Source organism: Cryptotermes secundus, unplaced genomic scaffold (genome assembly GCF_002891405.2).
Source record: "Cryptotermes secundus unplaced genomic scaffold, Csec_1.0 scaffold395, whole genome shotgun sequence".
NCBI lineage: Eukaryota > Metazoa > Arthropoda > Insecta > Blattodea > Kalotermitidae > Cryptotermes > Cryptotermes secundus.
In genome coordinates, this window is record NW_019742967.1 from 739,187 (window position 1) to 761,712 (window position 22,526).

At 40.4% G+C, this 22,526-nt stretch overlaps 2 protein-coding genes across 2 annotated transcripts; both read left to right on the top strand.

The window, feature by feature from the left end:
- Nucleotides 1–1,186: 1,186 nt before the first annotated feature.
- Nucleotides 1,187–9,350, top strand: LOC111873511. Its single transcript, XM_023868284.2, has 2 exons — nt 1,187–1,402; nt 4,529–9,350. The coding sequence occupies exon 2, from the start codon at nt 4,694–4,696 to the stop codon at nt 7,949–7,951; it is 3,258 nt and encodes a 1,085-aa protein (XP_023724052.1). The 5' UTR covers nt 1,187–1,402; nt 4,529–4,693; the 3' UTR covers nt 7,952–9,350.
- Nucleotides 9,351–12,255: 2,905 nt separating this feature from the next.
- On the top strand, nt 12,256–20,541 carry LOC111873531 (protein D3). Its single transcript, XM_023868313.2, has 6 exons — nt 12,256–12,456; nt 16,454–16,524; nt 17,146–17,266; nt 18,209–18,346; nt 18,804–18,879; nt 20,238–20,541. The coding sequence occupies exons 1-6, from the start codon at nt 12,378–12,380 to the stop codon at nt 20,377–20,379; spliced, it is 627 nt and encodes a 208-aa protein (XP_023724081.1). The 5' UTR covers nt 12,256–12,377; the 3' UTR covers nt 20,380–20,541.
- The last annotated feature ends 1,985 nt before the right edge of the window (nt 20,542–22,526 follow it).

Here is a 22,526-nt window from a genome sequence, read left to right on the forward strand (position 1 = left end):
ATTCTATCAGATTTTATTGTAGTAAACTGTCTTTTAAGATAGCGTTCATTTCAGTGTTCTGCAAGGGCTAAAACGTGTATAAGAGAGTATCACAGTGAAATAAATACAGTATGGGCAAGTGTGTTATACGCTGTAACAATTTGTTACTGGTCTTGAACAGAAGTACATTGGATTCAGTAATCATCTGTAATTGAACACTATGCTCCACTCACAGTAGAGTTATGCCCTTTGAAGTTTCAGCTGCATTTTTGCTTATTGATGTCAGATTTGTGTTAGATAGTCATTTAGTGCTGGCCTTTGAGGGAATGGAGAAAGAATTTTTACCCATGTGGAGTGTGTCTCTCCTCTTCTAAACATTTTTAAACCAATGTTATATTTTAGCGTCCTGTTGCACTGATTTAAGTCCATGATTTATTTAAACACACACATACCCAGGAGGCCCAACAGTATAACACACGCAGTCACAGGAGCAAGACATAACAAAAGCACAACACACAAAAGACAGTGAAGGAGTGCTCCAGCAGAGGAGAATGCGCGTGACTGGCGTAGTGAGGGGTGACATAGTGATGTGGTGTCCTGAACAATTTTAATATTTTTAACGTTTGACAATGTATATGATAGATACATATTTTGATTATTTTAATATGAGAACAAGGCATGCAATGAACTGGTTTGGCGTGGATAAGTAAGCACCTGAAGATGGCATTGTTATGCCGAAATGTGTAGTGCGAGGGAGATAAGGAGATAAATGAGTGTATGCACTGCAAGACGGTTTAAATAAATCATGGATTTTTAAACCAACTGACAGATTTTCTGTAAACTTGTCATGAGCATTATGTCATTATAAGCTACACTGAATTACATGGACACTGTGTGCCATGAATTTGAATGAAAAGAGGCAAGACCTCACAAAATGCAATGAAAGTGAATAAAGGAGGAAGAATTATTTAAATGGAATAATTAAATGAAGTTTTTGCCAAAACCAGTGAAGACACTGGGAAAACAGTAAATAAAAGAAGCTGAAGCATGCGCCATTGCCTATATGTCCTATATTGTGGAGCGGAAAAGAAGGTAATGAGTGTGCTGGTTTGCAGAGGGAAATTCTATTCAAGGAAGTGGCGCAAAGGGAAATGTGAAGATTGTAATGTGGCCGAATGTGGCGATGTATAACGTGCGGAAGTGGACGTGTGCAATGGTGGTATGTGTTAATAGCTTTGGATGTTGCGGGCAGGTTGTATTTCTGGAACGACGAGTTTTCTGGATATGTAATATACAGAATTTGTCGTGTAGGTGGTGTGAACATAATATTAAATTTCGAATATGTGATGATTTAGGTCGCTGATGTACGTGATATGCATACTGTACAGGAGGAACGTGGAATCATGTATACTTCCAAGCAAAAGTAAGCAATTAAGACAATTTTATAGTGTTTACTTTCAAGTGGTTGAGTTACCATCGTAACCGGTATGTGCTCATATATATTGAATCTTTGTAAGTAATTTCCAGATCTTGAAAAATTGTAAGAAAGTAGAATTAAAACATGTATATACTCTCAAATATTTATGAAGTGCGGTCTGGCCTTTATATTTAATAATTGTTGATACACATATTGCAGTGAAATAATTTATTTATGCATATAAAGATACATATGTTAGAGAGTTCTAAATCAATTGATTGGCATATCTGAAATGGATTAAATACCGCTATTTCGAAAATAATTTTTGTTTACCTTTTTAGTTCCAATATCTAGCCATCATTTATATAGCAGTAGTGAAATCTTGAATAAATATTGTTTGAGTAACATGAACTTCAATTAATTTTGCGGCAATACGTGTTAAAGCAATAGAATCAGTTATTGGAAAGTATTAATGACACCTGTATTGTATGAAGGGGCTTGTGGTAGCATAGTTGGTTGAGGCACCATGCTTCAAGCAGGAAGTTCGCGGGTTCGAATCCTGGTGAGGTCATTGGATTTTCACCCCACCCCCAATTTATGTAGCTGTTCCAGCCACACTATGGCTGTGGTGTCGACTCAGCCTCTAATAGAAATGAGTACCAGGAATTTTTTCTGGGGGTAAATGGTGGCTGACAACCTCACCATCTATGAGCTGACTGCCTAGAAAATGCAGGAGCCTAGATGTCTCACAACCATCTGGGCTTCAATGCCCTGTTACAGGGATAGCTTTACATTTTACCTTTTTTGTGTTGTGTATGAACGTTTTGTATAGTTAATAATATGACAGATTTCAAGAAGCGTGAGTAGAGGATCATGTTGGATAACTTTGTATTTGGCTGGTAAGAACCAAAATTAAACTTTTAATGCAGATTTCCCAGTGCTGGATTTTAGGAAATTCCAGTAACGAGGTTTGGAGATAAAGCATGTGATTTGGGAGACAGCACATACCCTTTATGAGTTAATTTTATGTGTTTGTGCAAAGATTGGCTAAGGCATGTGACAAGTGATATTTCCTCCAGTGCTTTACTTTGAACATGGCAGTTATTGGAGGAGATAAGAAACTAGTTATATTTTGAATTGTTTCATTTTGGTCCGTTACACTATCAATCACAAAGTTAATAGAGAGTCCGTCGAGTGTAACAATTTGTAGGTCACTTTTTATTATTATTTCTGCCTTACATGTTTCGGTTTGACACAACCATCATCAGAGGCACTTGCTATAATTATGGAAACACTGTCGTAGCAACGTCCACACGACAAACATAATTGTGAGCATCAAAAACAGCGACAGTGTTTCCATAATTATAGCAAGTGCCTCTGATGATGGTTGTGTCAAACCGAAACATGTAAGGCAGAAATAATAATAAAAAGTGACCTACAAATTGTTACACTCGACAGACTCTCTGTTAACTTTGAAACTAGTTATAAGTATTCTTAGTGAACTTTGTTATAGAATGGGTAGCATTCCTTTTGCTTGTTTGGACAGTAGCTGCTCTATATCACAGCTTGGAGACTGCTTGTTAAATCTGATTTTTTTTCAGCATTCAGCAAGAATAGTATCTGAGATTAGGCCACCACCACTTCCTTCCACATCCCTACCTGTTCACTAATATCCTGTTGTCATTTGCCATTGTAGTTTCGGAACTTACAAATAGTGTCATTAAATTAAGTATTTTTGGTACTCAAGTTTTGCTCCTTATACAGTTTACTGGCAAGAGAAAACACTTCTTAAACAATGATGAATATGAAAATTATATATCCTTCCCAGTATAATTACCAAGAATGACAGTTATTAGTAAGAGTTCAGTTTATGTTAACCTCATGCCCAATTCTCTTGATTTTTTAGTCATGAATGGTGTTGGTGAATAGAAGTGTAAAAACTGTGATCTCATGAACACACACATACCCAGCAGGCCCAGTAGTATAACACATGCAGTCACAGGAGCAAGACACAACACAAAGCACAGTACACATGAAAGTAGGAAGAATACTCTGACAGAAGAAGATAGGTGTGACTCGCGTACTGAAATACGACATAAGGATGACAAATCCTGAACAGTTTTAACATTTTTAATATTTAAAATTTAGCAATGTATATGACAAATATATATTTTAGTTATTTTAATATAAAGACAACAGGGCATGCAATGCAGTAGTTCGACGTACATCGAAAAGCACCTGAAGATGGCACTTAAATGCCAAAACATGTAGTGCAAGAGAGAAGAGTAAGGTGAATAAATGTATGCACTGTAAGACGGTCAGAATAAATCATGGACTCATGAACTATGTCAGATGAGGAAAGCGTTTGATACCATTAGTATTGTAGGTACTTCTGTTAAACATTTCCTGTTAATTTATTCAGTACGTTCTGGTCACATTTCCATAAAGAGGAGCTTCATATGAGTAATTTGCATTGTGCCAAACATTATTACGGTGGTCAAGTGAGGGAGAATTTATTTAGTGGGTCATGAAGATTATACAAGGGGAAATGAGGAATTCGTACAAAGTTTTAGTCTGAAAACCTGAAGATAACCACTTAGTTTAAATAAGAGGGTAGCATTGAACTGAATCTTAAAGAAATTCAGTTTGGGTATATACTGAGTTCACCTGGTTCAGGATATGGTTCAGTGTGACTGTTGTTAACTCAGTAATGAATGAACCTTGGGTTCCATAAAATGCTGGAAGCCCCTAGACTATCTGAGGAGTTACATCACTTTTTCAGCAAGTATTCTACTCTTTAGATAAGTATTGGCTGGATGACAGAGGAATTGGGTTTAATTCAGGTCCATTTTCTCATTGCATTGGACTTTTTTCAATTGACCTAATCCTTCCAGCCGCACTATGGCCCTGGGGTTGACTCAGCCTCTAACAGAAATGAGTACCAGGAATCTTCCTGGGGGTAAAGGGCAGCCGGCGCATAGGGCTGACAACCTTGCCACCATCTATGAGCCCATTGTCTAGAAAATGTGGGAACCGCAACCTCTCACAACCCTATGGGCCTCCACGGCCTGTTACAGGGATAATTTTACCTTATTTACTTCCTAGACTTACATTATTGTTCTGTAATTTCAGGTTGCGTGGTGGTAACTGATATGCGAAAGTCTGTGTGCAAAGGGATCAGTAGGGATGAATAAAGCATACACAGAAAGAAGGGCAAAGACTGTTCATTGCAGTGTTGTAATGTTTTGAAGAGGAGACGAGTTTGAATACAGCTTGAGAAGGAAACAGTAAATTGTAATGAGGTCAGATATATCCGTATCAAATCTAGATGCTTCAATGGCACGGCCACAGAGCAAGCATAAAGTAAAGAGAAACAGATGGACACGTATTGAGGCATTGAACAGACGGAAGGAAAAATCAGTAGATAGCATTTGCTCAGGGATAAATAGCAAACATGAACCGCCGGTAGTGCGGCAGGTGGTAACAAATCTTCAGGAACTGTGTAAAGCTGCCCTAGCTATAGACAGAGCAAATGCTGTTATGAGTGAAGCAGATGATTTGGAAGTAAAACAGGATTTGAAAGAATGCACACAGCCCTCAGTTGGCAAGGGAAACACAGAAATGACACATTCAGAGGTACCTGATATTTTGAACCAAAGACATGAGCTCAGCAGTGACACCCAGTCATCAAGAATTTGTGGGATACAGGAAGTGTCTTCAGAAGTTTTGGAGAGTAATAATACAGACAAAACTGATGGCTTCATCAAGCTTGAAATTTGTGAACCTGGATGTTTGAAAGAAGAGGTGAACAATATGAATGATATGAATAATCCTAAAAATGTTGATTTAGATAAAATTATTAAAAAGGAACATGAGTTAGATGTTACAGGGGAACACCCATGCATTCATAACATAGTTAATGAAACTATCAGTTGCAAAGCTGAGGCGTTGGATCAGATGGCAGATATTTGTCCCTTGGTGGGGCAGACATCTGCAAATGGAATGGATACTGGTTTTGTAGCATATCATGAAGGCACTACCCCGTGTGCCACAACAGGTAATCTTACCATTGTAGAGAAACAAGAAGTCTTACCTAATCAGGTCTGTGGTAATGAAATCTTCTCAAACACTTTAAATGATGTTGTTTTGCATGATTTATCAAGGTCTGATTATCGGTGTTGTAATGTACATGACAGTGTTTATTCAGGGCCCATGAAGCTAGAAAATCAGCCTGAAAATTATCTTGTTGCAGCTACAAATGAGGGTTTGCTTGACAGAATTGGTTTCAGTGGCATCGGTTACTCAACAGACGAAGACGGAGGTAACTTTCCTGGGGAGATTCAGAAACTTTCTGGTCCTCAGTTTTGGATGGGTAAAAGAAAACGTGTTGCAGACAGTTTAATGTCCTTATCAACAGAAGAGTCATTAGATAGTTTGGTGTCTAATGGTACAAGTGTAGGAGAATCACTACCAGGTTTGAAAAATTATAATTTAAAAGATGAGATTTCATATAGCACTAGAAATTGTGGTATGATGTTAGTGGGTGATACAGACAAACTGTGTTATCAGGAAGTATTTGACGACTCAATGTCGACCAGAAGTTCACCGGATTCAAGATATGCTCCGTCATTAGTGTCTGGCACAAACCCTTACAGGTGCGTTAACCGCGCGCAGTCATGGTCTCCTACATTGCTCTCAGTCAGTGGTAGTGGAGCAGTTAATAGTTACATGAAGCCAGGTGCACATACTCCACTCCAGTATGAGATCAAGGCAAGTGATACTTTGTCTGGGCTTCTCTGTCAAGATGTTCATGTACTTCAGTCTGCTGTACCAACTTCGTACACATCCATCTCAGTCAGTCCTGCACCAGTGGTGGCTCGGGAGGAAACAGAACCAGGAACTGAAAGTCTGAAGTCCGATGAAGAAGAACTGTTTAGGAGAATTGAAGAATCTTTAGCAGAAAGAGAAACTTTGAAGTATCAAGAAGAAGAACTTTTGAAGAGAATTGAAAGATCTTTAACAGAAACACAGTCATTAAAGTGCCGTGAAGAACATTTGCTGAATAAGATTGAAAGATCTTTAACAAAAGCTAAATCACTGAAATCTCAAGAGGAAGAACTTATAAGAAGAATTGAGGTCTCTTTAGGACAAAGAGAAACAGCGAAGTCACAAGATGAAGACCTGTTAATTGGAATGGAAAAATCATTGCAAGACAAGCAGTACAATATGGTACTTGAAGATTCCATAAAGAGTATGGAATTTGAGTCAGAAAGCAACCCAGACTTGGATAACTCGTTACCGCTTAAGAAACGAAAGAAATGGCTAAAGGCTGTGACCAGTGATGAGAACAGGGGGTTGCAAGCAAGGAGCGTTCCGCTAGAAAGCTTTCCATCCTTTCCATTATGGCCGATGATTAGTATTGCAGAACTAGAAGCAGTTGGCAAGTTACAACATCGTGTAACTTTCCCATCATTTCCGTCTCGGCCAATGATCAGCATTGCTGAATTAGAGTCTCGTACAGCATTCGGCAAATTACAGCATCATGAGTTTGAGTCGTCTACAGTGTCACCTTGGATACCAAGTTATTCTCGTTACTGCGAGGAAAATAATTTTTGTGATGAGTCATTCTGTTCTAGAGATGTTAGGGTAGGAAGAATGTGTGACGAATTTTTTGAACAAAACGTTCCAGCAGTGGAGAATGTGACAGCATTTCCTGTGTGTAAGGTTGAGGACTCTTTGGAGGGACATAGCTGTAGTGAAATGAGGAGTCCTTGTGCTCTGTCGCAACTGAGGGACTCTGATGTATCTTACGACAAAGTCTTCAGAAGAGGGGAGCCATCGTCAGCAGAAACTTCATCGTCTGTGTGCGGTGATGCAGCTGAAGATTCCAAAGCTGATATAAAGTTGTTTTTTACACCTGCCACTGATTATTTAAGCAGCGAGGTAGACGATTTTAAACACGTTATACAATCATGTGAGGGAACTAAGCTTCCTTCAGCAGATCCACGCGTGGTAAATACTGATTCCACGGATAGTAGAAGGTGTGAAGTGACTGCAACAGGTTCAGGATGTATGAAAACTATTGAAGTGCTTCAGAGAATTGTACCGGCAGGTAGTGTAACAGGTATGGATTCCAAGAATTGTACAGAACTTGATGAAAAGTTTGAAACGTGTCTGGAATCAAAATATATTAAAATAGAAAAAGATTCCAAAGATAGGATAGAAAATTGTGCATTAAATTATCCACCTTTGCCTGATGTGAAGTACAAAGCCGAAATGAATGCTGAAGCATCCCTGTCAGGATTTAGAAATGTAAATGTGAGCTGTAATGGCAGTGTAGAAATGTTACGTAGCAGAGTTAATTTTGTAGATGATTCAGGTCAGGATCTCAAGAGTAGTGTAGAACTGCAGGGGAGAAATGAGGGAAATTTGACATTCAAAGCAATAGGAGCAGAGACCAAAGATAATGTGGATTGGTGTAAGAAAACTGATGTACCATTGAAAGAATCAAAGTGTATGGTTGATGTGGAATCCAGAGATAAAGATAGATTATGATGAGTGAAGAATCATATAAAGAATAATTATGAATGTAGTAAGTGTATGATGCTGGAAAATTCTTAACATTGGAAAATACTCCATATAGCTTGAGAATACAATCATTTTAATAATTGTTAACCATTTAAGGACCAAGCCTGAACACACTTGTTTGCAGTGTGTTCTCTTCTTTTCTTCCCACCAGCATTGAGTATGATCATGTTATATGTTCTTTGAATGTTTGAATTTTCACACATGTTCACAGAAAGTAAGTTTAAGAGGTAGGAAACTTTCTTATTTTCCAGTCAAAATTAACAGAGTAACATGAAAATAGAAAAACCTTAAATACTGACAAAAGGAATGTTGTCTAGGGGGTGTGGTATTGCTAGGAAAATGTGGGGATGAATGGGTTAATGGCTATGAAGCTGTCTGGGATGTGGTGCTGTATGGTCTGGCAAATCTTTTCCTGCTACCTTCATCTTTAGTGTAAAATATTCTGCCACCCTGAAGATGGAGGCACAGAGTTTGTTAGGAGCATGATAATCTACCATAGTATGTGACATCATGTCCCCAAAAAAGATAATTGTCATAGTCACCGTTTGGGGCAACATGAAATATCACAGGTTAATTAATGTATTGCACTTTCAGGTGCATAACAGCATCTGCTCCCTTTTCACAGATCAAAATATTATTACACTTGGTTATCATTAGAAATTGGTTTGTTTCTTTCTTCATTTTATTATTTTGACATTATATTTACCTTTTAAACTGTATATATTTTGAGTAAAAACTTTTTATTTCTGTTTACGTATCTTCTGTTGTGACATAAAAGTATGTGTGTTGTTAGTCAGGTGTTAACCACTGGAAGTTGCATAATATTTATTCCTGGAAATTTCCTTTACTACTTGTACATCACTGAATACAGTGTTGCACAAAATAACTGTATACACATAAATTCCATAAGTTCATGTGGCAATATTGTGACTTAATATTCACATAGCCATTTTAGGTAGATTTTCTTATGGGTAGTAACACCAGGTACATTCTTATGATTGATTACCAGCTTTCTTTGAGGACTGCTAAAGATACTTTTACCCAGAAGATGGAGATATCTGTCTCCAAAATGCTGGTAACAATCTCTGAAACTGCAGGGTCTTATAATCCAAAAGACCACAATTTCAACTTTCACCACTGTGGAAACCTGAAACCTTATGAGATAATGTGTTACGTAAATGTTGCATTTTAAAGAAAGCATAACATATTCTTCTGCTGTCTGTATTCTGTACTTAGTCGTGTGACGTTCTCTGAACAAATCTTTAACTACGTGCTAGACCAGACCTTATTTTTTTAACACTTCATAAAACCATAAAAAAATAAGGCTGTCCCTGTAACAGGCAGTGAAGGCCCCATGTGTGAGACATCAAGGCTCCCACATCCAGACAGTCGACTCACAACTGACTGTAAGATTGTCAGCTTTACGCGCCGGCCGCCCTTTACCCCCCAGGAAAATTCCTGGTACTCATTTCTGTTGAGGCTGAGTTGACCTCAGGGCCTAGTGCCAGTGACCTCATCAAAATTCAAACTTGCAACCTTCCAGCTTGTAGCGTAGTGCTTCAACTAACTATGCTACCGCAGGCCCTCCACAAAACCATATAGAACTAAAAGTTTCATGGCTACATATTGCCGAGGCTTATGCAGCTCCTTAGGTGGCCCTGCAAGGTGCTTAATATGTTAATATTGAGCTGATTCGAAAATGGGTTAATAAGGAAGCGCCCACTTTGTTGCTGCTCCCTGGCAATGCATGTGCAAACACTGCAATGCTACTATAGTAACGCATAGCCATAAAAGTGTTAATAGTTTGTTCAGAGTATAGAACATGTGGACAACATATGCATGGTCTCTATGTTAAATTGTGTGAGTTGCCTATCCTCATTCAGATTGTGGCTTTATCTGTCTGTGTAGGAAGATGCCAGGATAGTGCCTTAACGTGACCTGTGTCGCGTGGGATTCATAGAACATAATTGCAAAAATATCTGTTATCTTTAAGACAAGTGTATGATGAGCAAACAAATACCTTACTTTCCATATAATTGTGATTATACAGGGTTATCCATTTAAAATGTTATCCTAATAGAGAATCCTTGGATGTGTTTCAAACATAATCTGAAGGACTGATGCGTGTATTCAGATCAATGGAGGACGCTACCATTATGTTCATGGACATTTATATATGTTTTATGGAGTATAACAGTGCAGTGTTTTCTATTTGGATGTGGTTTTAAATGGATTGCTGTGTAGTTATGCAGTGGCCTTTGCACCGTGACCTGATTTTTGTAACATAGTGAGAAAAAGTTGTTCAATGTATTTCAATATGTACAATGTGTCGTTCCTGTGATGAAAAATAAATGTATCTTTGAATGTATGAAACTTTCATGGATATTTTTTGAAGTACAAATCACTTCAAAAGCACTTATGACAGTTTGCTTCTGTCCTGATTTTATTTCATTCTCAGCATAAGCTGACTCCATGGAGCTGAGAACTTCTTGAGAAGTTGTCAGTTACTCATAAGAATTTCCCTGCATATTATGGAACCTGAAGGTTCACTACCGTGTTCACAAGAGCCGCCACTGACCCATATCCTGAGCCAGATGAATCCAGTCCATATTACTCCATCCTGTTTCTGTAAGATCCGTTTTAATATTATCTGCCTAGCATGGAAAGATGTAACTGATGCTTATGCCAAAACAGCACATGATTTTGTAGTAGTATGGGATGTGCATATTTAATTCCCTTTGTGTAATTTTAAATAGAACACTGAAAACAAGTTAGGAAATTGTATGCTTACCATAGTAGTTATGATAGTAGTTTTGTCTTTATATCACATAATTCACACAAAGACAATATCGTAGCTGTCTTGTTCATGCCACCTTAGTTGGAGTCCAAATGGAAGGAAACACACATGTTGCATGGTGTTCCTGCTCTGAAATGCTGCAACAATTACAATAATTAATTGAATAATTTTGTTGTACAGTAGTAAGGTAAGGTAAAGTATGTGTGTTTAACTAATTAAGCACTACGTCATAAAGGCGTATGGGGGGTGGATGTATAGATTCACATTTTCTTGACCATAACACTAGTTGGAGGTGAGTGGTCAGCTTCACGCCCTGCTACTTTACCCCTGAGGATAGGAGGTTGGGTGGACTCCAGAGCCAGTCTGGATGACATGGAGAAGTGGAAATTGTTGCCCCACCGAGATTGCCACTCAATCTGCTGAAGCTGAAGAGTGCATGGAGCTGAACCTCTATGCACCCACATCGCTTTGTGCTTAACAAACTAAAGGGACAACTTTACAATTTTATTTAACACAACTTTCTAGCGTACACTGATTAGTATATGAATCACATGTTGTGTCTTAAAAATACTCTGCATTTGGCCCACACAGTGTGTTTGTGTGTTACATGTGATTCTCACAATAAACAGCGATTATTTCCATAAACAGCATTAACCGGCTTGTCTTTGTAGCGGAGACATAATGTGTTTCCTATAAGGTAAAAAGGCAAACTTGTCTCTGTGCTTAACTAAACACCATGCCATGAAGACATATGGGGCAGTGGAAGTATAGCTTCAGTACCCTGTGATGTGGGAACTGATTTTTTATATTTTATTTATTTAAATGAATGCCAGGCTGAAAAAGCCCCCCCAAAAAACACTTTTCTGTGCTTGCTTACTTGCTCATGGAGCTGAGCCCTTCTGGAGGAGCCGCCAATTCTGCAGCTACTCAATTTCCCAGCATTTTATGGAACCTGAAGGTTCATTACCATGTTCACAAGAGCCCTCCACTGGTCCCTACCCTGAGCCTGTCCAATCCATACCATCCCATCCTATCTCTCTAAGATCCATTCTAATATTGTTAGCCCACCTACGCCTTGGTCTTCCCTGTGGTCTCTTTCCTCCTGGCTTTCCCACTAATATCCTATATGCATTCCTCGTCTCTCCCATTCGTGCTACATGACCTGCCCACCCCATCCTCCTTGACTTGATCATTCTAATTATACTTGGAGAAGATTACTTTTCTGTGTGTTCTGTCTCTCTCTCTCCAATTCAGGTTAGAAGGGGATAATGCCAAATTGAAGTAAGGTGAAACGGGGTATTAGAAAGTCAGTATGATAGGATGGAGGCAGGGCGGGACAGAAATGTAACCGCTGACCCATACGAAGCGAAATTCTATGCAGATTACTGATGGAAGGGAAAGTTGAGATGTAAGCAGTCACAGCCACACAGATCACTGCCAACTTTCGTCGCCAGTGTCCGAAAGTTTGCGTGGATTCGGCCAATTATCGAGCAGGAACTGTTCCCTACATATATCTGCCCTTGTTACGCACGAAATCAGGTTGCTGTGTTACCAGTGACGAGGCATTGCGCAGCTGGGTGAACGTAGCACACAAATATGTCGGGTGTGTTGCGTGTTGCTGTGATTACGGCAGTTTTCGCATCTGCTGTCCTCGCAGCGGGAGGCCATAAAAATGGTAAGTAGCCCTGAGATGTCAGAAAGCATAGTTCAACAAGTGACAGTAAACTTTCATGTATGTGCCATATATTTCTGCTGCCTGCATTGATTTTGTGACTTCACGACCCTGTCAGTAGCTAAACTACATACGTTGAATAGTAGGATGATAGATGACGGATGAATTGAATGGATTTTGGAGGAAGAAGCCGCTGCCTAATCGAGGTATCAGGAGCGTTCTCTGAGGGACCGATGAAAACCACGAAGAACCTGTTTTGAAGGGAAGAACACAGAGTGTTTCGGAATAGGATGGTGAGGGGAATAGTTGGGCCCACGAGCGAGAATGTATGACGAGAGGCTCTAGAAAACTGCGTTATGAGGAGCTTCATAGTACTATTCACCAGATATTATTAGGTTGGTGCACGCGGCAGGACATGTAGAGAGGGAGAGGTGAGAAATGGATGCAAAATTATAATCTGAAAACTTGAAGGGAAGAGGCCTGTTACGAAATGCAGACGTAAGGGCAAGACAGCTGGCTCACCTGACTCTGGTTAGGGGCCGGAGGCAGGTTCTTCGGGTTCCGGGTTGGCTTCTCAAGGACGCAGCTGCATGGTGTTGGAATGAACGGTTATGCCATGTAAGACTAATTCTTGTGAATTTCCGCAGAGCATTCGTGATGGAATAACTTGCTCAAAGAATACTTGTAATTCCACTATATTTCCTCCTTTCTAATTTTTTTCCCCCAAATCCAGAGGAATATCAGTTGGCTGCCCACCCCCGCTGGTGCCTGTGCTCTCATTCGTTCCGGTAGTTGCAAGAATATTTTGTTTCCAGCTTCTGTTTTCCTGCTGCTCGTCTAACGTAGTCGAGAACACCCAGAGATACGAAATTTTAGTAGAGAACACACAGAGAAAACAAAATTTTAGTAGAGAACACCCAGAGATACGAAATTTTAGTAGAGAACACCCAGAGGTACGAAATTTTAGTAGAGAACACAGAGGTACGAAATTTTAGTAGGGAACAGAAATATAAAATTTTAGTAGAGAACACCCAGAGATACGAAATTTTAGTAGGGAACAGAGATACGAAATTTTAGTAGAGAACACCCAGAGATACGAAATTTTAGTAGGGAACAGAGATACGAAATTTTAGTAGAGAACACCCAGAGATACGAAATTTTAGTAGGGAACAGAGATACGAAATTTTAGTAGAGAACACCCAGAGATACGAAATTTTAGTAGGGAACAGAGATACGAAATTTTAGTAGAGAACACCCAGAGATACGAAATTTTAGTAGGGAACAGAGATACGAAATTTTAGTAGAGAACACCCAGAGATACGAAATTTTAGTAGGGAACAGAGATACGAAATTTTAGTAGAGAACACCCAGAGATACGAAATTTTAGTAGGGAACAGAGATACGAAATTTTAGTAGAGAACACCCAGAGATACGAAATTTTAGTAGGGAACAGAGATACGAAATTTTAGTAGAGAACACCCAGAGATACGAAATTTTAGTAGGGAACAGAGATACGAAATTTTAGTAGAGAACACCCAGAGATACGAAATTTTAGTAGGGAACAGAGATACGAAATTTTAGTAGAGAATACCCAGAGATACGAAATTTTAGTAGGGAACAGAGATACGAAATTTTAGTAGAGAATACCCAGTGGTACGAAATTTACTCTGTACTCTTACCAGATGTCGTAGTTAGGTGGGTACTACTTCTTAGTCGGTAGGCCCCGGGTTCTGATGTCGTCTAAGAGACCTGCTATCCTCGCTTGAGTTCCTTTTCGTGGTTTTCCTCACTTCCGCTAGACATGCCAAAATACTAGGCCAACGACCTGCATCTTTCTCATCATTACGAATTCAATAATCATTGTCACCCAGCCATTCGGCGTTATGTAATCCTGAGTTCCTATTGAGAGCGTCGCTGAACAAACTGCTCTATATCTTTACCACTATGGACGGCAGTCACGGCCGTTGAAGTCATGTGCAAGTATTGTGGTAGGATTTCTGCATGTTTTAATAAAAGTGTTAGCTAATATATATTGCGATACTGACAGCGAAAGCAACCATGTCCCGGGCGAAGAACATGTATTTCTGCTTGTAATAGAATGGTAATTAAACTGTTACAGTTTTAATCAGGAATCGATTATAGCAGGACGAAACAAATGGATCACTGTATTTCGCATGAAATCAGTTGAACGCACCTGTCTACTGGTGACGTGTGAGACACGTCAAAATACGTGACTGGGGGCAGATCGAGTGACAACTGTATGCAGTACTTGTCCAGGTGTGCATGGAGCGGCATGGAGTATGTCATAATCGGAAAGGAATGACGCAGCAGTAACGCTTTTGACCTACTTAGGGAGGCCGTCGGTTGCAGTTTGCAGACAACCACTAACCTGAGTGTCTCGCAGAGTGCGAACCGTGACAGTGTCGAGTGGTAGGGTGATACACGAATGATGAATTCAACGGATTTTGAGGGAAGTTGTTGTGGTCTATTCGCGGTGCTATCTCGGTATTTACCTGGGGGAGGTGGCTGAGGAAAATCACTGAAGACCCCCATGATAGCCGGTGTCCTAGCGGAGAGTGAACTGTATGAACCGATAAGTTAACAGGACTTTAGTTCTCTCGAGTTAAAACCACGCCGATCTCAATGTTTGCGCCGCTTGAGGCCCTTACTGTCGACCGTTGGGGCACTATGCTACAAGCCGGAAGGTCGCGGATTCGATTCCTGACTAGGTCATTGGATTTTTCGATTGACCTAATCCTTCAAGCCGAACTATGGCCCTGGGGTCGACAGAAATGACTACCAGGAATCTTCCTGGGGTTAAAAGGCAGCCGGCGCGTAAGGCTGACAACCTCACCGTCATCTGTGAGCCGACTGTCTACAAAATGTGGCAGCCTCGACGTCTCACAACCTGGCCTATAGCTTTATTTATTTTTTTACTGTTGACCCCTCGAACTGTGAGATTGTGGGTTCGAATCCCACTACAGGAATTTATATATTTCCTTTCCGTGTTTGTCTTGTCCTTTGTAGGTAGATGCCTAGCAATGGCAACTCTGTCACTAAGGATTCCTGCTGGGTGTTTATAGGGTTCTCACTTTCTGAGGTGAGTCCTGAGGTGACAAGAGGCCGCAGGACATAATCTCTAACAGCTGAAGAATACATCGTAACATTTAGAAATTAAACCCATGTTTTATAGGCCCGTTGTGGGCTGTGCCACGTTTAAGGCGGTTAGATGCTGGCTTCTAACCCAAAGGTCTAGTTCAGTCCTTTGTGACAGCATGAAATTCGTCATGGGACGAAGTGGCACCGGAGCAAAATTTTCCTTCTCAGTTTTCTCGGGTTGATCCACAGGGATGACGTAGCTGTAACGCTCTAAACTGGAATCTTGGCCGGGACTATCAGCTATCCTGATGTTTGTCCTCAGTCCCTCCAGACAAATGCTGTAATAATAGCTCGATAGGTCACGACCACTTACTTTCAGAATGTTGTAAGATTGACACTCCTCCATGCCCACCCGTCACCGCCCCCCCGGTTGCGTGCGAGAGCCCTAACCAGGCAGCACGTTATCATATTCTGGGACTTTTTTTTAAGTTGGTGCTTCGTCTCTGACTCGGGGCTTAGCTCGTTTTCACACGATCGTCACGATACTTGTGTTGTGACATATGTCACTGAATCAGACGAAGATGGCGACGTGTGTTAATGAGTTACGCGTGTAAGACATTTCACTCTGTCACTGCCACAAATGTCGCGACTAAAAGAACAAACCGAGCTATTTCCCGCGACTTGTCTGACTGTAAATAGGGTCACGTGATTGCGTTCCCCAGCCGATGACGATTGTAAAATGCGTAGTTTCAGAGGCGGAAGCGGCTGAAGTTTACCGCTCCGGTGGACGTCTCGATTTGTCATCATGATGGTTACATAACTGAAATCTAACGCCGAGTCATGCCACATGATACTGATTGACCCAACGTAATCTGTCCGCCCATCACTTTTCTGCTTTCAGTTCAGTCTGCAATGGAAAAACACGGCGTTATTCCAGATGTCATAGACACTGCACCAGCTGACGAAGCTGAGGCATCTGTTCGCCCCAAATTCCTTTTTTGGTATTAAGGTAAAAAAGGTAAATCTATCCATGTAACAGTATGCGAAGGCCCATTGGGTGGTGGGATGTCGGGGCTCACACATTTCCTGTATACAATTGGCTTACAGATGGCGGGGAGACTGTCAGCCTTATACACTGGCCGGCCCACCCTTTACCCCCCAGGAAGATTTCTTATACTCACTTCTGTTAGAGGCTAAGTCGACCACAGGGCCATAGTGGCCCTGGAAGGATTAGGTCAATTGAAAAAAATCCACCTCATCAGGACTAGAACCGATGACCTTCATGCTTGTAGCATAGTGCCTCAACCAACTACACTACCGCATAGTGAAATTATATTATGACACCGTGTAGGTTTGTAATTGGTTTTCTCAAAGGTACACACAGTCTGTTACACCAAAACGTTAGTACCCACCTACAAAACTACACTGTGTAGCATCTGCCTATATAACCTCATCACATCCTCGCCACATTCTTTTGACCCCGAAGATGGAGGCAGCAGATTAATATGATATGCCGGAACCTCTTGTCGTGTGTTACTGAAACGTAGTTTGTTTCCAAAATGACTTGTTGAAGCTCGTGTGGTTGTGTTACAGGTGACCTATGGACATCTGAGTGTCAGTCTCGGCAATGAACTCACTCCAACACAAGTGAAGGATATTCCAACTGTGCGATGGAATGCAGATGACGAGTCATACTACTTGCTTGTCATGACAGGTGTGTTCAGCTGAACATGCTGTTTGAAGACAGTCCACTTTACCGTCTTCTTGATGCATTCTCTTATTTCAAATAGAACACAGAGTAACACATTCCTGCACTTCTGTGCACAAACACACTTATTAAACGTAATCTAACATACAGAAGTATAACTTCCCAGTTTCCTGTTTCCTACCATGGACTGAACACGGAACACCCAAAGTTATTATGAATTTTTGCTCTGTCCTCTTGCCAATAAGTATGGTGGCAACAGCTCTACGGGCCAGACACCCGGGAGTTGATTCCAGGCAAGGGTAAGAGAGGTTATGCATCTCCACAGCATCCAGACAGAATTTGGTGTGGGGGGGGTTCTTTCTGGGATAAACCTTCATCCAATATCAGGAATGGTGGCAGTATATCTCCACCCCTCCACACATTTTCATCATTTATTGCTTAATTAATTATTCATGGGGACAGTTTTACATTTTCTGCTTAATATTTCATACCTTTTAGTGCCAATATATGATGATTTTTTAACGTAGAAGAATGTACTTAAAGAAGGCTAGAAAACTGAGGTTGAACACTGCACTTGAGTGGATAGCACTTCTGCTTTGTAATTGGGATGGCTAGGGTTCAAATCCTGGCTCTGAGACCGACTATTTTGGCAGGATATTCTCATGGTTTTCTTCGGTCACTTCAAGCAAATTCTGGAATAGCACCTCAAAACCATTTCCTGCCACGTCCTTTCCTGTTCACTATTCAGCCTGCCATTCAATGCTGTATTCTCTGAGCTGGTTAGAGTGTCATTAAATAGACAATGAATGAAGAAGGAAGATGAGCGCGCGCGCGCACACACACACACACACACACACACACACACACTGCATAACAAGCACTGAGCAGAGGATCAGACTGGGGACAGAGGAGAGGCAACTGCTCATCTGGTGTTCTCTGTTCTAACAGACCCTGATGCTCCCAGTCGTGCCAATCCTGTGAGGAGAGAATTTCGTCACTGGTTGGTTGGTAACATCCCAGGTGACAAAGTGGATGAGGGAGAGACACTCACGGAGTATGTGGGGTCTGGCCCTCCCAAGGGCACAGGTAAAATATTGATTGAAGCAATGGTTTGACTGATCTGACAGGTGAGCAACTGGATGAGTGCGTCATACAGTCTGTGTTCAGGTGAGCACAGATGCTGCTCTTGTCAAGTTAGGCCACCCCATGACAGATGTTAGCTTAGTGGCTCTAGTTTGTAGTAAACTCATGGTATATTTCTACACAGATGTTTATGTGCTGTGAATTCTGTAGACATACCTCCACGAAGTGAGCTTACGTATCATGGATCAGTCCATCGTTATATCAGGAGTGTCCAGCTTTTGTGTTCACAGGAATATTCTGTGTATAAAAGAATTTACAAGTTAAGGCATGAGATGTAATTTATTCCAGGAAAGGATTTTATATCTTTATTACTGTATACTCTGTGAAATTTTCAGTGTAGATGTTTTACAGCAAACAGAAAACATTATGGGTGTGACATGTTCTGAATAACTATTTCCAGGGCTCCATCGCTATGTGTTCCTCGTCTACAAACAGCCTGGCGAAATTAATTATGAGGAGCGTCATATAAGTAACAGGTATTCACCATTCATTACTTCATTGCTGTTGCTTATGTCAGTGAATGGGTCTAAATGAATATTAGTTTCGCTTAACCAGTCAAATAAAAATATCATCTATCTCATGCCCAAACACTTAAAAAATTGTGTAAAAACCTTTTTTCTTTATGTGTTATCCATTTCTCCCTCTCTGCCTTTCCATCTCAGGTCCGTTGCAAGGGAACCATGACTAGTTTTATAGCACAAAAATAATGTGCATCTGTTTTACTGCTTGGCAGCTGTTTAATTCATGAATTGTCTAATGTTTAGGTAAAGACTAAAATATATAAAAAAAAACTATAATTTGTCCTATTTTTGTATGGGTGTCAGTATTGGTCTGTCTCACTAAAGGAAAAGTGCAGATTGAGGGTGTTTGTGAATAGGATGCCAAGGTGAATGTTATGGCATAAAAGAGAAGCAGTAACTAGTGGAAGGAGAAAATTACATAATAAGGAAATTCATAATCTATGTTCCTCTTCAGATGTTTGTTAGTATGATCAAATCGAGGATAAGACGTGAACGGCCAAAAGAGAAATGCACAGAAAATTTTGATAGGAAAACCTGCAGGAAGGAGCTACATGGAAGACCTAGGCATGGATGAGTGGTTAATATTAAAATGAATATTAAAGAAATAGGGTGTGAGTATGTGGAATTGATTAATTTTGTGCAGGCTAGGGACCAGTGGTGGGCTCTTGTGAGCATGGTAATGAACATAATGTTGCACTGCAGCTTCCTGTTGCACTGTGTATTCCAGTTCTAGCACTCTTGAATGAATAAATGAATGTATATATAAGGGTCGGACCTTCTCGGCCCTTGCACCGCGACCTACAGTGATCTATTGTACTTTCTAACACTCTTACTCCACCGTCCCTGTGCTGCGCATAGCACAAAGAAACCCACGTAGCAAACAACATGCATCAAACGTGTGTGCACAACAGAACTACAGCATGATAGTCTACAAAAATAACTTAAAATCTTACATTCATAAAATGCAGAATACAACAGTGTAACAGCAGAGCAGCAGTTTTCATGTACAGTCTTACACATGTGATGATGGTCAGTTAGCCCGAAACATGTAGCATTAAATAAATAAATAAGAATAGATAAAAAGCCTAGGAAGTGTTAATTTTAATATGTGGTAAAGTTGCATAGGGATGGTGGAGTTTGAATGATAAAGAAACGGTAAACAAAATTTGGGTTCCATAAATTGCTGGGAATTTCTTGAGAAACTCAGCAGTTGTCAGCTTCTCAACAAAGCCCCTGTACCAGGGAGCTAGAGCTTGCCCATCTGCTGGAATAATTAGTGATGACTTTGCATTCCTTTGTGTCTGTCCTTTTAGATCTGCTGACACACGCCCCAAGTTCTCCATCAAGGCCTTTGCACGGAAGTATAACCTTGGCAGTCCAGTTGCTGGCAACTTCTTTCAGGCCCAATATGATGATTATGTTCCAACTGTGCATGCCCAGCTCAGTGGCCACTGATTTCTGAAGGAATGAGGTACATACGCTCAGGGTTCTAAATGAACTCTATGTTTCAATGTACTTTTATTCCTAAATTAGGCTTCATTGTAACCCAAATACAGAGGAATATATGTAAGAAAATAATATAGATTAAATATACTTGCTACAAATCTGTTTACAAAATACTGTATATTTCATTTCTCCTAATCATTCTGCCTGTGTATAACAACCCATTAAGGGGAAATTTCCTCCACCTGTTCCATAATTTAGTTTCTTCTTTCTCTCACCTCACTTCTCCTCATTCTGCCCTATATGTGGTTGATGTTCCTTGCTCTGTCTCTCTCTCACACTTACAGATCCATCAGGTATAACCTCAAGTGTTTCTCATAACTGCCAAGTATTTAATTTATGACATATAAACAGTATTTTCATGTATAACGTATACATATATATTTGTGAACTGTGTGTGTGCCAGATCTCACATGCATAGCTCCATTGATCCATTAGTTACTGCCACCAAGCGAAGGAAAATACAGATTTTGCATGATCACAGTTTGTTCTTTTACATTTTACAAACATGATCTCAGTAAAGTTCCATGTTTTATGAAAATCTTTATGCATGCTAGATGTCAGGACTCTACACACTTTGCACTTCATAGTTTTGCACAGCTGTCAGTATGGTATTATTGATAGGGAGAAATAAAATTTTTCAATGTTTGGATAATCTCCAAAAGTAAAGATCACTTGGAAAACATGTGTAAAGATGGGCGCACACGGTAGTGTAGTTGGTTGAGGCACTATGCTACAAGCTGGAAGGTTGCGGATTCAAGTCCCGATGAGGTCATTGGATGTTTTCAATTGACCTAATCCTTCCAGCCGTACTATGGCCCTGGGGTCGACTCAGCCTCTAACAGAAATGAGTACCAGTAATATTCCTGGGGGTAAAGGACAGCTGGAACGTAGGGCTGACAACCTTACCGACATCTATGAGCCGATTGTCTAGGAAATGTGGGAACCTCAACATCTCACAACCCTGTGGGCCTCCACAGCCTGTTACAGGGATACCTTTACTTTTTTTATATATGTATAGATGAGCGGATGATATTAAAATGTATATGTAAGAAAATAAGGTATGAGGGTGTGGGTCAGATTTGTGTGGTACAGGATGTGACCCAGTGGCAGGCTGTTGTGAATCTGGCAGTGAACCTTCGAGTTACGTAACGAAGGGGAATGACCACTAGGAAGACCAAGACATAGGTGGATGCACAATATTAAAATGGATCTTGGAGAGACAGGCTGGGATGGTATAGATTAGATTGATCTGGTTTGGACAGGGAGTGGCTGAGAGGGCTCTTGTGAGCAAGTAATGAATTTTCAGGTTCCATAAAATGCTGTGAAATTCTTGAGTAGCTGCACAATTGGTGGCTTCTCAAGAAGGGCTCAGCTCAATGAGTGAGTGAGGGGAATTTTGACTCTCTGAGTGACTATCAGCTTTTAGAAAAGTATTCTGCTGTATAGGGATAGCCTCATAATCTCATTTATTGTCAGACCAGATATTTGTAGTAATAAATGACAGTGTTGTAAGTTTGTATTACATTGGCAACCATTGTCACTTGAGATGGGAATTGTTATATTTTTCCATTGAATTCTCAAAGGGAATTCCTCTGGTTTTATACAATTTTGAGATAAATAGTTATATGAAATAAAAATCCTGATCCATGCCAGTGTTCTGGCTGCTGTGTTCCTGGTATGCAAACAGCCTGGCAAAATTTATTATGATGAGTCATGTAAACAACAGGCAAGCTTGTTACTTCTGCTCCTAGCAACAAGAACTGAAGAAACTAGTCTTGACCTTGTAAAGCACAATGGTGACTCATGCAGACCGAGAGTGTTTGGATTTGAGAGAAAGGAAGTAACAGGAGAGTGGAGAAAGTTGTATAATGAGGAGCTGTGCTCTTTACCAAATGGTACCAGGTTGATCAAATGGAGGATGAGATGGGTGGGAAATGAAGCAGACATGGGTGTGATGTGTAAAGCATTCAGAATTGTAGAGAGACTTGAAGGGAAGAGACCACTTGGGAGACCTAGAAGCAGGTGTAAGGATGGTGCTGAAATGTACCTTGAGGAAATACTGTGTAAGGATGTGGATTGAATTCAGGACGGTCCAC

What these genes read in the sequence shown, in the direction of transcription:
- LOC111873511 (XM_023868284.2), top strand. Translation starts at nt 4,694, where the DNA reads ATGAGGTCAGATATATCCGTATCAAATCTAGATGCTTCAATGGCACGG.
- LOC111873531 (XM_023868313.2), top strand. Translation starts at nt 12,378, where the DNA reads ATGTCGGGTGTGTTGCGTGTTGCTGTGATTACGGCAGTTTTCGCATCT. An exon ending in AGCGGGAGGCCATAAAAATG is followed by an intron (nt 12,457 to 16,453) that starts GTAAGTAGCCCT and finishes TTCTGCTTTCAG; the next exon opens with TTCAGTCTGCAATGGAAAAA. An exon ending in CTACTTGCTTGTCATGACAG is followed by an intron (nt 17,267 to 18,208) that starts GTGTGTTCAGCT and finishes CTGTTCTAACAG; the next exon opens with ACCCTGATGCTCCCAGTCGT.